This window comes from Trematomus bernacchii, unplaced genomic scaffold, assembly GCF_902827165.1.
Source record: "Trematomus bernacchii unplaced genomic scaffold, fTreBer1.1, whole genome shotgun sequence".
NCBI lineage: Eukaryota > Metazoa > Chordata > Actinopteri > Perciformes > Nototheniidae > Trematomus > Trematomus bernacchii.
The window spans coordinates 20,532,983-20,548,322 of NW_022988043.1; the positions used below are offsets into that span (position 1 = coordinate 20,532,983).

Below are 15,340 nucleotides of genomic sequence, written 5' to 3' on the forward strand. Positions count from 1 at the left end.
AAGCAGTTGGAACAAACAATATTCTCTGCAAGAGTTTTTATTTTGGCTGAAGGATCATGATGGTTCAAGTCTGCAGGCTTGCTGAGGTCTGAGCAGCATTTATTACATTCTGTTCACAAATCTGGGAAAGCGCTGATTTGTGTCAGTCTGAAATTCAACACCATAAACTTATGGAGGATAAGACTCATCAAAGGCCTACTAAGGCTAATGGATGATCTGGCTAAAAACTAATATTGCTAGTTTCTCAACTCAATATTTGAACTCAATGAAAGAAAAGAAAAAATTGTAATGAAAGTAAGGCATGGCTTGTTAAATAATGACAGGTTACCACTCACCAGAAACAGTCATTGACAGTTTGACAGACAGAGGCTCAGTCTAAAGAAGTTAGCTGACAAGTCTCAATTCCGCTAGGAGTTCAGCGCCGAAGTAGCTAGCTTTGAGATCTCTCTCTATGTATTTTTCTCAATAAAATTACCCGTTTCTCAATTTGTCAATGCAGGCAAACAAAATAGTCCGTACTCTTGTTTTGAAGTGAATGGTAGTGTTGGATTTTATTTGCAGCAACTAAATAATATTTTTGGAGCGATTAAGTGACATTTTACAATTTCTCACGGCACACCTGACGATCTCTCACGGCACACTGGTTTGTCACGGCACAGTGGTAGAAATAACAGGGTTAAGGGGCAGGACATCTCTAACCAGTTGACCAATCACAACAGTGCCGGTCAGCTAACCAATCAGAGCAGACTGGGCTCTGGTTTCAGACAGAGGGTGAAAAGAGGTGCTGCAGCACAGGCAGTATGAGAAAAATAAAGAGCTTTTTGAACATTAAAGCATGGAGACATGTTACAGTAGAGACAGTAAATGAACCTGAAAATCAGCATAATTGGGCCCCTTAGTAAGTTATTTAATAGATCTAAATAGATATTCCAGTCACATACCGACAGGTAAAAACATTAACACTTTGACTGATGGCCGTTTTTATCTGCCTCTGCTGTGCTATGCCTCTGGCAACAACTGGATGTTACCAGGACAATAAGTGGAAGTATTTTTAAACCAGTGACACATTTAAATGTGTGTTGTCAGTCTCCTGTGTCGTAATGTTCGTACGGGATTCATGTGGTGTAGCACTGAGGTGAGAATTGGCTGACATCAGTGGGATACTGGAGACCAAATAAGCTTCCTGTAGAGTTACACACAGTTTTACTCATTAAGTTCTTCATCTTTTCATTCAAGCAGCTGGTTTAAATGTCTTGTTTTGGGCCTTTATTTGATTCTCTGTGTGTAATCCGACGTTTCTTTCACTCTCTCTGTTCCCTCAGATGTAATTAGCTCCGCGGCAGCCAAGTGTGACTGAAAGAAAAAAAAACTGATGAAGTAGAAGGGGTCAGGAACACACACCAAACTCCAAATTCTTTCATGCCTCGTCTTTTCTTGTTACACATTCTTTTTAATTTCCAGGTTTCGCACGACTGTTACAAATCAGAAAAGCCTCTTTGATTTCACACATAATCCCAGAGAAAACTGCTGGAGCTGTGCAGAGTATGGAAGTTCAGACACGACAAAACTACTGAGTGAGACAAGAACCAACATCTTTACAAAGGATATGTCAATTCATCGGGAATCTGCACTGGATTCACTGGATTTGGTTATTCCCCCTAAAAACATTTATAATTGTGACATAAAATTACATTATTATCTGGTTTGGCCAATTTTCCTAGAATAAAAATGTCAAGCATGTTTTAAACATTTGGTCCTACGAATCCAACTGAATAATTATTTAAAGGGGACCTATCATGCAAAATGCACTTTTGTACGTCTTTTATACATGAATATGTGTCCCCGGTGTGTCAGGGAACTCACCAAGTGTCAGAAAACACAACCCTCTCTCTTTTCCTCCATACCCAAATCTCTAAAAACGGGGCTGCAACGGAGCTGATACAGATTTGAAATTGTTCTGGCGTCAGAAAAGGGGAGCTCCGCCTATATGGGCAACTCTCCACCTATCAGGGGAATGTGGGGTTGGGCCACGGCCGGCCATTGCCGCTCGAAAGCGCTGGAGACGCTTTAGTACATATGCCAGGCCTGTAAGTGGCGCTGTAGTCTGCCACAAAAGCAGCGAAGAAGACTTCTCACAGAATCAGCCCTTGCAAAAACAGGGCTGGAAAAGAGCAAATAGAGCGAAATGAGGCATGGCTAAAATGCATGATCTTTTTGGTATTTTGAAAAAAAAAACTTCACAGACATGTTTTATATAGGTATGGCCCTACAATATATTCACTATATTCAAATATAGCATGATAGGTCCACTTTAAAGAAAAGGAAAAAAAACAACACTATCCTCTTATGACTTTGATTCTTGTAAAATGTTCTGCAGCATAAGTAAAGTGTGGTTTTACATTCTCCCAGAGACATTCAGTACAATATTATTAAATCAGGTGTTTGTAACATCCACGGTGGCATTTACATTCTGTTTGAGCATTGTCTCGTCTACAGTACTGAGGAGTTTGCCGTACTCTCTGTTGTTTGTTTGTTTCACATGATCAGATTTAGTTTGAAGGTTCCTGAGTGAAGTATTGCTTTAAACACTTGTGCTTTCAGTCAGGCTGCAGTGAGGAATAATGCAAAAACTAAATATTAGCAGGTCATTTCATTAGACTCTTAAATCAAATATTATTCCTCAGTTTTAAGAGGTTTGGTGGACAGTGAGGTGCTAATGGTTAGCACTGTTGTAGCCTGCTTTAGAGTCATTTTGAAACATTCTCTTGAAGAAGGGTTACATATTCCCAAACGGGAAGTGTATCTTCTAAACTATTTAGCAAAATGTCAGGTTTTGTATGCACTTAGCATCAGGTAACTCTTAGCAACACTTGTTGACATCTGAGCTATAGTCAACTAGGGTAGCGATGTTATAGAGTTGTGTCGGAACCAGTCCTAGAACAACCCTGAAATGAGCCAGCCTTTTACCACTTACAGTTCTCTCATCTTGAAGTCAATGTTTTTTTTTTTAAAGGTGCTTTTTCGGTAGATGCCTGAAATGAGGTCTGTGGATAACACAAGCTAAAGAGATTTTCAGGTTCGGTTCTATAACATAAAATACTTCAGTAAATACTCCACTCATGAATGTACAAAGCTTCTATATGTGCTAAAATTGGCAGATGCTAACCAGTGACTTAAAGAGACCACTAAACGTAATCACACCGACACGATTCCGCCTTTAGATAGCGGTGGTGACTTGCCGTCATACGACTGTGATGTTGTTTGTTTAAAGCGTTAGCTTTTGACTTCTAGCGATTGCATTTACCGTTCAAAAAAATCATTAGGTGTAAATATGTGTAGATTATCCTGCCAAACAACGCGTGATGAGTATCATACATTTATGTTTGCCACAGAGCTTTTTTTTCAGCGATATACCGAAATCCAATGTAAAAATCCCATTGGTTTTTGTCGAGGGGGCCCTAGCGATGCTAACTTGCGGGTCGGCCTACAAAAATACATCATCACTGCACACTCTATTTTCTCACCATTCAACTGCAGCAATATCTGCCCTCAAGCACCATGGGAGATGTAGTTCTTTAATGCTAACAAATTAAGCAAAAAGCTAACCAGCGTAAAGTAAAAGATTGCTCAGATCGATATAACTCTCCATCTTTACATAGCAAAAAGTTATCAAAGTGATTAACAAATTCCAAAGCTGCACTCCTGCTCATCTAGTTGTAAAATACTGTAGGTGTTGGCAGGCCCGCCCCTCCCTACACGCAGATCACGCAGACTGCGTGGGGCCTCACCTCGCATCCACCCCCCCTCCCGTCGACGCTCACGACACAGAGGGCCTCATCACATAACTTTGCGTGGGGCGGCCCTGGGTGTTGGTTGTTAGTTATAGATATGATTCTGTCTGAGAGCCTTTAAAACCAAGAAAAGTCTGTTACTAACAACGTTATGTAGAAATATTTGTTTTCCTCTTCCTTTAATCATCTTGTGACCTCTAATATTTGTCCTGTGTGCTTTTGAGGGGGCCCATGCCCTCGGGTTGGTAACCATTGATTTAAACCCAACAGTGACATAAGTGGACTTTACGACTGGTGACAAAGCTTCAATTTGAGAGATTATTTTTGGGAAAATAAATAATTAAAACCTTGTAATGTCAAATAGTATGTTACATTTATCTCAGGGAAAATCAATACTTTGTATACTATATGTTATCATGTTTAAATAGGGAATATATACCAGCATACCAATAGTGTAATAGAGTTTGTCAAATTAATTTAAATCTTAATATTCATAGATAGCATTGCTGAGTGCTTTAAATACAAAGCTACTAGTATTTACATTCAGAGATATATTATGAATACGTTTCTTTACCTGTCAGCGGGTTTTACATATTAACATGTTTATATATATATTCAAAACTCACAAACATTCATATATACAGATAGTAAATATATTGACATACAGGTCACATTGTGGTAAATGTGCCGGTGTTGATGGTCTGTTTGAATTCTGCTGAAGTTGCTTTTGAACATGTTGAGATACCCAAAGGCAGGAGAATTATTGCTTTGTGTTTCATTGACATTTTCTGAGAGCTGGCGAACAAAGTCTCGCCTCTTCACTAAAACCCGCCCTTGACTTGACAGAGTGTTGCCCGCAGTGTTGTCTCCTCCATATTGCTTTCAATATTGCTGCCGCGTCTTGTGTGGAAGGAGAGTCCCGAGGGAGCGGCGCTGCAGTAATTGAGAGGCGCTGGCAGAGTTTAAAAAGGGCGAGGGGTTAAACGGGGGGCAGAGTCTGGCCTCGGTGCGTGGGTCGGGTCAGAAAAGATCCTGAGGGCCCAGGTGGATGATGATAGGTGTGGCGATGGTCTGCGGCTGGTAATAGGCACTGTCGATGTACAGGCCACCTACAGACAGGAGACACGAGCAACCGGGTTAACAGAAGTAATCATCAGCACTTAATGTATCCTCTTTGTCCTGAACGCTGAGGTGATTAGAAGGAATGGGGAATGCTTTAAACATGTGATCAGAGACAAGGTTGCACATTCAAAGCAGAATACATACTTTTTGTAGCTGCTTTTAGAAAGTATCTCCCAGACATTCTTAGTGCTCAGGAGATTCAGTGCATCCTATCACATTTTTTTATATCAGCATTACAATTTTTCTCTACAAGCGTCTCTAGCACAGGTGTTTTCTGGGTGTTTGCCAGTTATAACAAACGGCTACTTTTGTGAAACAGCCGGGTGCAGCTTTTACTTAAAATACAATTCAGAGACATTACATCTTGGCTTTTATTTTGAAAGTTCGGACCATCATTTCTATCTGCCTGCTAAGTAAAAAATGCTACGCCTGTCAAGCTTCCAGTTTATGCATGGTACATTATGTAGTTTTACCAGGATAAAAATCGCAGGTTTGGAAATTAAAGATGATAGTTATTCTCATAAAAAATTAGGCTTTATTTAAAAAAACGAAACAGACTTATTACGACTGAATCAAAGCGTATCACTGGCAGATTTAATGAGCTGTAGCTAGCTAGCTATCAGCTAACATTAGCTACATGGGTTTTTCTGTTATAAAGTCAATGAAGACAAGCTTGTAAAAAGCTGAAGTCTACTAACAAGTTTTGTTAAAAAGTGGTGCAGGAACGAACCCAAAAATCCAGAATGAGTTAGCATGACATATTCCCTCGTCTCCAAGTCAATTTTTTTTTTAAAGTGTTTTTCTTTAGAGGCCTGAAATAAGGCCTGTGGTTAACACGAGCTGAAGAGATTTTCACATTTTGTTCTTTAACATAACATACATGTGCAGTTAACCTACTTGTGAATGTCCGAAGCTTCTAAGTGTCATAATAACAGCAGTGGTTAACAAGTAATATACAATAGTAAACTTCATCATGCCGACACAAGTCCCCCTTTAGCTTAGTGGTGGTGATGTAGTTCATTTAGAGCATTACGTAAGCTTTTAACTTGTGGCGATAGCATTTATGCTTTTAATGTCAAAAGCGGTTTGCATTTGTGGAGATAATCATGCTGAATAAAATGTGTAAGTATCATGAACATGTTATTTTCTGCAATATACTTAGAAAATCCCATTGCTTTTTGTCAAGGGAGACCGTGCAATGCTAACTTCGAGGTCTGCCAACAGAAATACTTCATCACTGCACCACTCTATGTCACCATTACAATTCTGTTGTATTACAGCTCCATGCCAAATGCTTCAACGTGGATAAAAACAAAGCTTGATAAACCAGTTTTTTCCAGTTGCTAAAATATGATTGGACAATTGGTGTTTGGGAAAGAGGGGACAGCAAAATGCTAGCTGAGGGATTGTAACTTTGTACTTGGGTTCATGGCCACATCACGGAAAAGTCACAATTGATAAATGAACCAGCGACTGGGTTTTGAAAGCTTTACAAAGTACAAGTTATTCAGCTATAGACAAAATTATTCATTTATTTCAACAGAATATAACCTACAAACAGGTCAGAATTAAAATCTTCTTGAAAATAAAGTATTTTCACTGAACACAAAATTGCTCAATCGCTCAAAAACAACAGCAAATGTAAACCTGGACTTTCACCATCCAAACAAAAGAAAAATATTCTCAGTGCAAACCAATTGTCATTCATATTTTTTTATTTTGATCTCAACAGGAACCTTTTTAAATCATAAGAAAACAGAGATAAATAAAATACAAACAACATTCACATCCATGAGGTGAGGTTGAAGGAATAATTGAACCTTTTGACAAAAAGATCTCTGATCAAATTCATTTCATAGTATACATTTTTTTACATGTGTATTTAGTATTAATTACTTCCTTACAGTGTCTGTTTCGTAAGTTCTCTACAGCCAATTGTATTATTGTATATTGTCTTTACTGTACATTTAGTAGTAACTACAATATGTTAAATTCCCTTTAGGTTTGAATCTGTTACATTACACCTCACTTGTTAGACGCTTTTACCCAAAGCGACTTACAGCAATTGTGGGTGAAGTGTCTTGCCCAAGGACACAACGACATGCTGACTGCAGTGGGGATTGAACCAGTGCTCCCCTGATCCAGAGATCAGCACACCAAGTCACTGAGCCACAGCATCCCACAGTGTTATTGCAGTAATGAGTTAGTTCCCTACTAATATTAGCAATAGGTGCTTTCACACCGGAGTACTTTTCCCCCCGAACTAGGCCGATAGGGGGGGAGATTTGGTTTCACACCAAAAAGATCTGGAACTAGTCCCTAGTTCGCGCGAACCTTTTCACCTCCAGATAGTCCCTGCTAGAGAGGTGGTACTTTCCTCTGGAGGAAATGGTTCGTGGGTGTGTCGGCCACACTAACAATTTCTGATTGGCTGGGCGAATTGCAAACCACGTCCCGTAAAACGCCGCAGCGAGCGTTACCTGCCACTCTGATCCACTGACCCCCCCCTCACACACAAATAGAAAGTCACAGATAAATGCGGCTTAATTTGCCTAATCCTCCCTCAGGGACTTAGGCCCCATTTACACGAGGACGAAACAGGTACGTTTCACCAAATTCTTTTTCAAAAAAGTCTTCCGTTCACACGCATTCGGCTCAATTAACGTGTCCGTTCACACGAGACCGCTCGACCCGCTGGAAACGCTGTAGTACATATGCCGGGCCTGTAAGTGGCGCTGCTGCCGCAACAAAATACACCAAAAGCAGCGAAGAAGACCCCGGAGCATGGTTGCCATGGTTGCCCTTCTGTTTATTCTCCGCGGTGGACGGCGTGTGCTCCTGCTGTAAATCTCTCCGGTAGTCCACCAGCAGATGAAAAACACCCACCTCTCCGCCTCTTCCAAGGGACGAGGGGACCATGCGGCAGAGTTTCCGTTAACATTTTTTTTCGCGGTCAACATGTCCGTTAAAGTTTAAATCTTCCGGCCAAAATTAGAAAAGTGCCGGTCAGAGGTCTTCTTTGTTATTTATTGAGCTTTAAAACAAATTGATAACAACTCTATATAATTATATAAGAATAATAAACGGAGCCCCTCTTTTCCTCCCCCTCTTCAGACATCTCTGAGCAGGAGACGTGGTGAGAGGGAGGCGGGGCTATTTTATCATTATCAGAAAATGATCGTATAGAGGCGTACACACTGAGCCGTTTGGCCCCCCAGAGCGTTCCGTTTCCAGATCTATCCACCTTGGGACCCGTTATCGTTTGTGGGGTCCGTTTCCGCGTTTACGCGTCGACCTCGTGTGAACGAACGAGCTATACACGAGAGAAAAGTAGCAGATACAACCCGTTTTGTCCTTGTGTAAACGGCACCTTATTCCGGTGAGAATGCAATCTACTAGGACAGTTCCAGGCAGTGTTGTAGTCAAGTCACCAATTCACGAGTCCAAGTCACTCTCGAGTCACCACCCTTCGAGTCCGAGTCCAAGTCCGAGTCACCAAGGGAGAGTCGTAGTCGAGTCCGAGTCCAAGTCCGAGTCACCCAAGGAGTGTCCGAGTCGAGTCCGAGTCCGAGTCATCATTACCTGTGTTCGAGTCCGAGTCCAAGTCCGAGTCACCCAAGGAGTGTCCGAGTCGAGTCCGAGTCCGAGTCACCATTACCTGTGTTCGAGTCCGAGTCCAAGTCCGAGTCACCTAAGAAGAGTCCAAGTCAAGTCTGAGTCACAAGTCTTCATGTATTAATCTTCGTGGATATATGTGTTGAAATGTAGCTGCTCCTCTACATTGCTTTTATGCTGTCATGTTATACTAATCTGTCTATTGAACTGCTGTGAAGCCAGTTTGGCTACAATTCTTGTAATAGGTGCTATACAAATATAAAGCTTATTACTAATATTAAAATTATTATTATTATTGTAAATGACCCATAATATGTCTAACTATATTTAAAATTAGTTACCTTTTAGAGAAGTGATTATATTTGTAATCCAATATTTTCCTATGGTAACGTTTTCGTTTTGCACTTTTATTTTGATAGTAATAAGATCGGGACTCTTATTTTGAAGGAATTTTACAGGTTAAATCGGTTTACCGATAAAGATTGAGCCCCAGAAAGCACATGGCTACTTAGCATGCAAAATGACGTCATTCTGTATGTTAAGTAGCCATGTGCTTTCGTGTTATCGGCTGAATCTTTATTTATTGATTAGATCACGTTACTCTGATGATAGTGTTCAAGACAGCCAAAATGTCTGAACTCGATCCTTAGAGTAATGTGTTATGGAGCCTTCTCTTCTCTTCAATAATTTTTCCACATAACGAGCATTTTGCGCTGCTCTTTTCCAATGTGGAAGCAGAATGTGTGAAAGCATACAGCACGATGCGGGGTGTGTCTCTAGACATCTTTAGACTGGAATAGCGGGGCCCAGTACGTGAACTCGCCTCGCAGGTGCACACGCAGGGATAGAGGACATCAGACTCCAGAGAAAACTTGCTCGAGTCCGAGTCCAAGTCGGAGCGTCAATGTACGAGTCCGAGTCCGAGTCATCGTGGAGGGGAAACATTCACGAGTCCGAGTCCAAGTCATTGTAAGCGAGAATTTACGAGTCCGAGTCCAAGTCATCGTGCGCGAGAATTGACGAGTCCAAGTCCGAGTCGCGTCAATCAATGAGCGAGTCCGAGTCGAGTCACGAGTCCCGAAAATCGGCACTCGAGTCCAAGTCCAGGACTCGAGTACTCCATCTCTGGTTCCAGGGACTAAAGAGTTTGGGGGGAACAAGTACTGGGGACAAGTACCAGCTAAGTACTTGGTGTGAAAGTGGCTAATGTTTTCATTCCTTACAGTGACTGTTTAGTTCCATACTGTAGATACTTAATAGAAAGTGTTAAGTTGGTAGCCTAATTTCTTTAGTTCCCCCCAAAAAATTATTCAGCTCATTGCAGTTTATATATTTAGTTCCCTGATATACAGCACTGTAAATGTTGTAGGTTTTTATAGTTGTTTACTTCCTAACAATTACCTGGATACTTAACAGTAAGTGTTTTGTTAGTGCTCTATTTGTTTAGTTCCCCACAGAAAATGCTTTCCCCTTTGCAGCTTAGTTCCCTGATATGCACCATTGGAGGCCTATATATATTGAAGTCTGTCTTGTTAGGTGTCGTTTTGTTTACTTCCTTACGGTGACAGTTTAGATCCATACTGTAGATACTTAATAGTTAGTGTATAGTAAGTAACCTTATTTTTTAAGTTTCCCACACATTTTGGTTTACCTCTTTACAGTTAATTTACTTCTTTCCTGATACTGTATACAGTATTGTATTTTGCAGTATTCTATGGTAAGTGTTTTTTTAAGTTCATAACAATGGATATTTACGTTTCCTATGTTGATTACTGGTAGTTGGTGTTATTATAGATACCTATAGAGAGGCTAGTAATTCAGTTTGTTAAAGTGGATGCTCGTTTCCCAGAACTGGACTACACATATATATTAGGGCTGTCAAGTTAACGCGTTAATAACGCGTTAACGCAAAAAAAAATTAACGCCACTAATTATTTTAACGCGATTAACGCATGTGTATTTTTTGTCCTCGGCCGCCGTAGTTTCAGAGCGCATCGAGTTTAAAATACCATCGACAAGCTGATGCTGACAGCCCCGCTCCTACCGCCCGCTTGTGGCAGACCACACTTCCACGCTCACTGGCAGGCCCGGACTGGCCATCGGGAGGACCGGGAGGGAGTGTGTATGTGTGGTGCGACTCGTGCGAGCGAGGCACACCTTACGTGTTGTTGTTGTTAGCATCTGGTGCTAGCTAGCTGCGCTAACGGATATAAGGAGCTGTTTCAATGACATTTCGCCGACAACTGCGCCGAGCACTTGACTTTATGCAGGTAGCCAGACAGTGTACGAAAAGTCAGCACACTCAGCACGGATAGTGCGCGCAACATGATTGCAGCATCCAGGCAGCTCCCGTTGGAGCATGTATGCCTTGAACACACACACACACACAACACACACACACACACACACACACACACACACACACACACACACACACACACACACCCACACACACACACACACACACACACACACACACACACACACACACACACACACACACACACACACACACACACACACACCACACACACACACACACACACACACACACACACACACACACACACACACACACACACACACACACACACACACACACACACACACACACACACACACACACACACACACACACACACACACACACACACACAGTATTGTATGAGAGAGGTTCCAGGTTGAATTGAGGCGAATATTTGTAATGTTCAGAGGTTGTTCTGTTTAATATTCATGAGAATATTTGTCATTGTTCAAATGATAATAAACAAACATATAAAGCATATTTGTCCACTCATATGTTGATAAGAGTATTAAAAACTTGAAAGATATCCCTCTAAGGTACATTTAGAACAGATACAAAATGTGCGATTAATTTGCGATTAATCGCGATTAACTATGGACAATCATGCGATTAATCGCGATTAAATATTTTAATCGACTGACAGCCCTAATATATATATGTATATCCTTTTAGTGAATGTCCATTTAGTACGTTCAATACTAAACCTTACCAGTCTTTATAACACTGAACTCATGTTGTCGTTGTATAATGATTTGATGAGCTTATTTTTGTAATCAGGCCGCCCAACTTTCTGAAGGCCAAATTGATCGAGTTGGTTGCTAATAAGGGAACATGCTATGCAGTGGTACTGATTGGGTCAACTAGTCAAAGGTCTGTGTAATCCACTGTTGGTGTTTAAAGTGTGTGTCCTGAACATAAAAAGTAAATGTCAGAATCTAACTTTAACCAGTGACTTCCTCTGAAGTTGGAGAGGTGATTGAGGGTCCTAATAGGGGTAGAGGTGGGTGATGGGGTATGCTGTGGGGACTCTGATGACTGGGACAACTACTGAGGGAACTCTGGAAGGAAAACCTAAGGGAGAGCCAAGCAAAACAAAAAAAGAACTAAAATGTAGTGATGGAAAAAATCAAATGGAGGGATTATTGATCAGTGAATGAGTTTACCGTAGTGAGGGAGGGCGCCTGCAGGGCTGTAACCATAAGGAGCCCCAAAACCTGAGAGGAGAAAGAGAAAAAGCGTACCACAGTGTAATTATTGCACATACAGTACCATGCATGTTTGTATTCACTGTACAGACATAAAAGCAGTTGTGTTTGAATTAGTATTTATTTAAATAACATGAGCACTTGAATCCATCATGTAAATGTGCCGTACTGTATTTGCCACAAAAGCTATTTTCTTCCACAGTTCCTGGAAAAATGATGGAATTAAAAGAAATCATAAACTGTTATCCTCTTATCTATAAAGCAAATTAGTGTATTTCCCAAAAAAATCTAAATATTCCTCGAACACTAAAAACTGTGACACAATTCACCCACCTTCAACTTTTTAATATCTATGTTGAATAATTATGATTAAAATATTGAACATTTAATTTGTTGTGAAAACTTACGCTACAATGATTATATTGTACATATAACTGATTCTCTTCTTAGTCTAGTAAACCATGTAAAACTCACCCGGGGGGATGTATCCATGTGTGTGTTGTGTGCTGATGTAGGGGGCTCTGGGGAGGACGGGGACAATTGGAGGTCTGGCAGCGAGGGCCGGGAGCGTCAGCATCGAGGTTACGGGTCTCTTTGGCTACACACACACACAGCAGATACACATGAGCACTGATTATTAAGTGGTTTCATTTAATACTAGAACCGCCAACGGGTCAATTTTACCCGCAGCTGTTTTTTGATTGTATAACTTTTTTTCAATAAAATATTAAAGTCTCCCAGTCCGTGACTTTTCCTGAAAGTGTGTTATGTAGCACCCTCTGTTGTTAAAAATGGTCAATATGAAGTCAGATTGAAAAAAATTGAGAGAGAGAGATGAGAGATAGATAGATAGATAGATAGATAGACAGATAGATAGTTATAGATAGATAGATAGAGAGAGATAGATAGAGAGATGTGTACCTAAACAAAACACAAGTCTAATACCAAGCGTTTAAATCAGCACTGGTAGCGATATTTTATACTTCATGCTATCTGCAGAAACGATATCATATGAAAAGCTGAGAGTCCACAGATTATATTGGTATAAATTTCATCCCTGTGCGATCAAAACTCACTGTTCTACATGATAAATAAAAGAACATTGTACCTTGAAAATCAATAGCGGGTAAATTTGACCCGTTGGCGGTTTTACGTATACAGCGACCTCTGGCGGTTCTAGTGTTAAAGCTGACCAGAGAAGCATGTGATGTACTCACAGGAGGGTTGGGTCTTTTCTTCTTGATGCTTGTAGATTTGGAGCCGGAGAACAGGCTGTTCAGGGCGGCGAGCGCTGCGCTGGCTTTGGCTACTTTCTTATTTGGACCCGTTCCCCGAAACACCTGCTTGTCCACCTCCACCTGTCACACACAAACAACACACAGAGGAGAACGTCTTCTGATGAAAGGTGTATAAAAGATAGGTTTATTCTTCTTTATGTTGGTCTTTCTCAGAGAATTAGAGCTGAAACTAATAATCAATTTGTTCGTTGACGGATTATTTTGATAATTGGTTAACTGTTCAGTGATTCTTTCAAAATGTCTGGTTCCAGCTCTCTTTTATCTTTATCTTATGTGATTGTTAACCTGTTAAGCCCCGAGCCTGTTTTCCAGGTCTCAGGCTCGAAAATGATATTCCCAGAACAAATGACTATAACTTCACTTATAAAAGGGGTAAATTAGCTTTCCTGTACCCAGTAGGAGTCAAGAACGTGGCAGGGCCTTGCACCAGATGAGTTGGCGGTCGGCATTAGTTCTTCCTTCCCTGGGCAGTCCCGGGAAATGTGGCCTGTCTCCCCACACCGGTAGCAACATGGTTGGCCCTCTGGCAGGTAGGGCTGTCGTTGCTTTACCTCTTCTGGTTCCCGTGGCGGTTCTCGTGCCCGTCTAGTCCTTGATGCTTCCCCACTGCCTTTCCGGCCCCACTTGGTATCTGGTCGTGTGGACTTAAGCAGGTCCGCTGTGACCATGTGGCTCTCCACTAGGTTAACCAACTCATCCAGACTGGCTGGATTCTGCTGGCTTGTCATTTTCTTGATCTCATAGGGCAGAGACCGAATGTATTTGTCCATCATTATCCTCTCTAAAACACTTAACTTTTCGAGGTTGCATGTCAGCCAGGCTCTGGTTACCCGGGCTAGGTCATACATCTGGGCCCTGGCTGACAACTCTGGCTTGTATTTCCAGTCATGGAACCGCTGGGCTCTTGCTGCTAAGCTGTAGCCATACCTCGCCAGGATTTCCCTCTTCAAGACGACGTAATCCTTTGCTTGGTCAGGAGGGAGGTCGAAGTAAGCTTGCTGTGCCGGGCCCAGGAGGAACGGTCCAACCAGATCAGCCCAGGAGTCCCTTGGCCAGCCCTCTCTTTCAGATGTGCACTCAAAGGCTGTTAAGTAGGCCTCTATTTCATCACTCTCTGTCATTTTGGGGATGAATCGACCTGGGTTAGGCTGCACGGTTGCTCCCCTCTGGATAGGAGAGGCTGCTGCTAGGCATTTTTGGACCTCCACATGGAGAAGCGCATTCTGTTTCCGCTACTCCTGTATCATCTCCCGTTGCAGAGTCTGCTGCTCAGAAGAAATGTGCACCAACTCTCTTAGTACATCCTCCATCTTTTTTTTTGTGACTGCAACACCACCACTAGAGTCTAGTGATGGCAGTTTGACACTGAAGCTTCGATACGTGCTTCAAACCCTGGACCCTATTCCATAGAAGCAGTGGTTCGAAGCTTGCTTCAAATCACGTGACATAATGATGTCCGAAGCAGCAACTGCTTCATTTCCTGAATGAATCAACCCTCGTCTCGATTCTGACAGGTGACAAGTTGAAACAGTTTCGAATTTGAGCGCTTCAACACTTTATAACCGCTCTAAACAATGCGCAATGTGTGGCTTGTTGTAGTAGTTTGCGTTGTTGTTGGTATTGCATTTGTATTGGATCATTATAGAGCAAGCCAGGAAGAAAGATAGGTCGTTCTGGCTCGGGAAACACTTCAAAATGTGGAGAAGTTGTGAACAAAAAGACAATTATGAGTATTAAAAAAGAGTTCAGTAGTTTAAAGAATAGATAGCCCAGTGGATAGAGCCGGCAGCCCGCATGCGGCGACGTCCTCTGCGCAACTGGTTCAAATCCTGGAATGGATGAACTTTTAATCATTGCCCGCTTTTCAACTTTAATACTATAACTGATAAAAGGCCCTCCCCGGCCAAAAAAATGCCTTTAGAAAAATACAAAATAAAAAGAATAATTACCTCAATAAAGATCTTTGAGTGTTCCCCATCCCACATAATCACCCCCTGCCATAAT

General features: G+C 41.6%; 1 protein-coding gene across 1 annotated transcript in view; it reads right to left on the bottom strand.

The window, feature by feature from the left end:
- Nucleotides 1-3,888: 3,888 nt before the first annotated feature.
- Nucleotides 3,889-15,340, bottom strand: part of LOC117472391 (spermatid perinuclear RNA-binding protein-like) — a 102,739-nt gene continuing 91,287 nt past the window's right edge. Inside the window, exons 15-18 of the mRNA XM_034117545.1 lie at nucleotides 13,256-13,396; nucleotides 12,513-12,636; nucleotides 11,997-12,047; nucleotides 3,889-4,900 (exon numbers count right to left, since the gene is read on the bottom strand). Of these exons, the coding sequence (XP_033973436.1) occupies nucleotides 4,812-4,900; nucleotides 11,997-12,047; nucleotides 12,513-12,636; nucleotides 13,256-13,396 (405 nt within the window). The 3' untranslated portion in view covers nucleotides 3,889-4,811. The remainder of the gene's footprint in view (nucleotides 4,901-11,996; nucleotides 12,048-12,512; nucleotides 12,637-13,255; nucleotides 13,397-15,340) is intronic.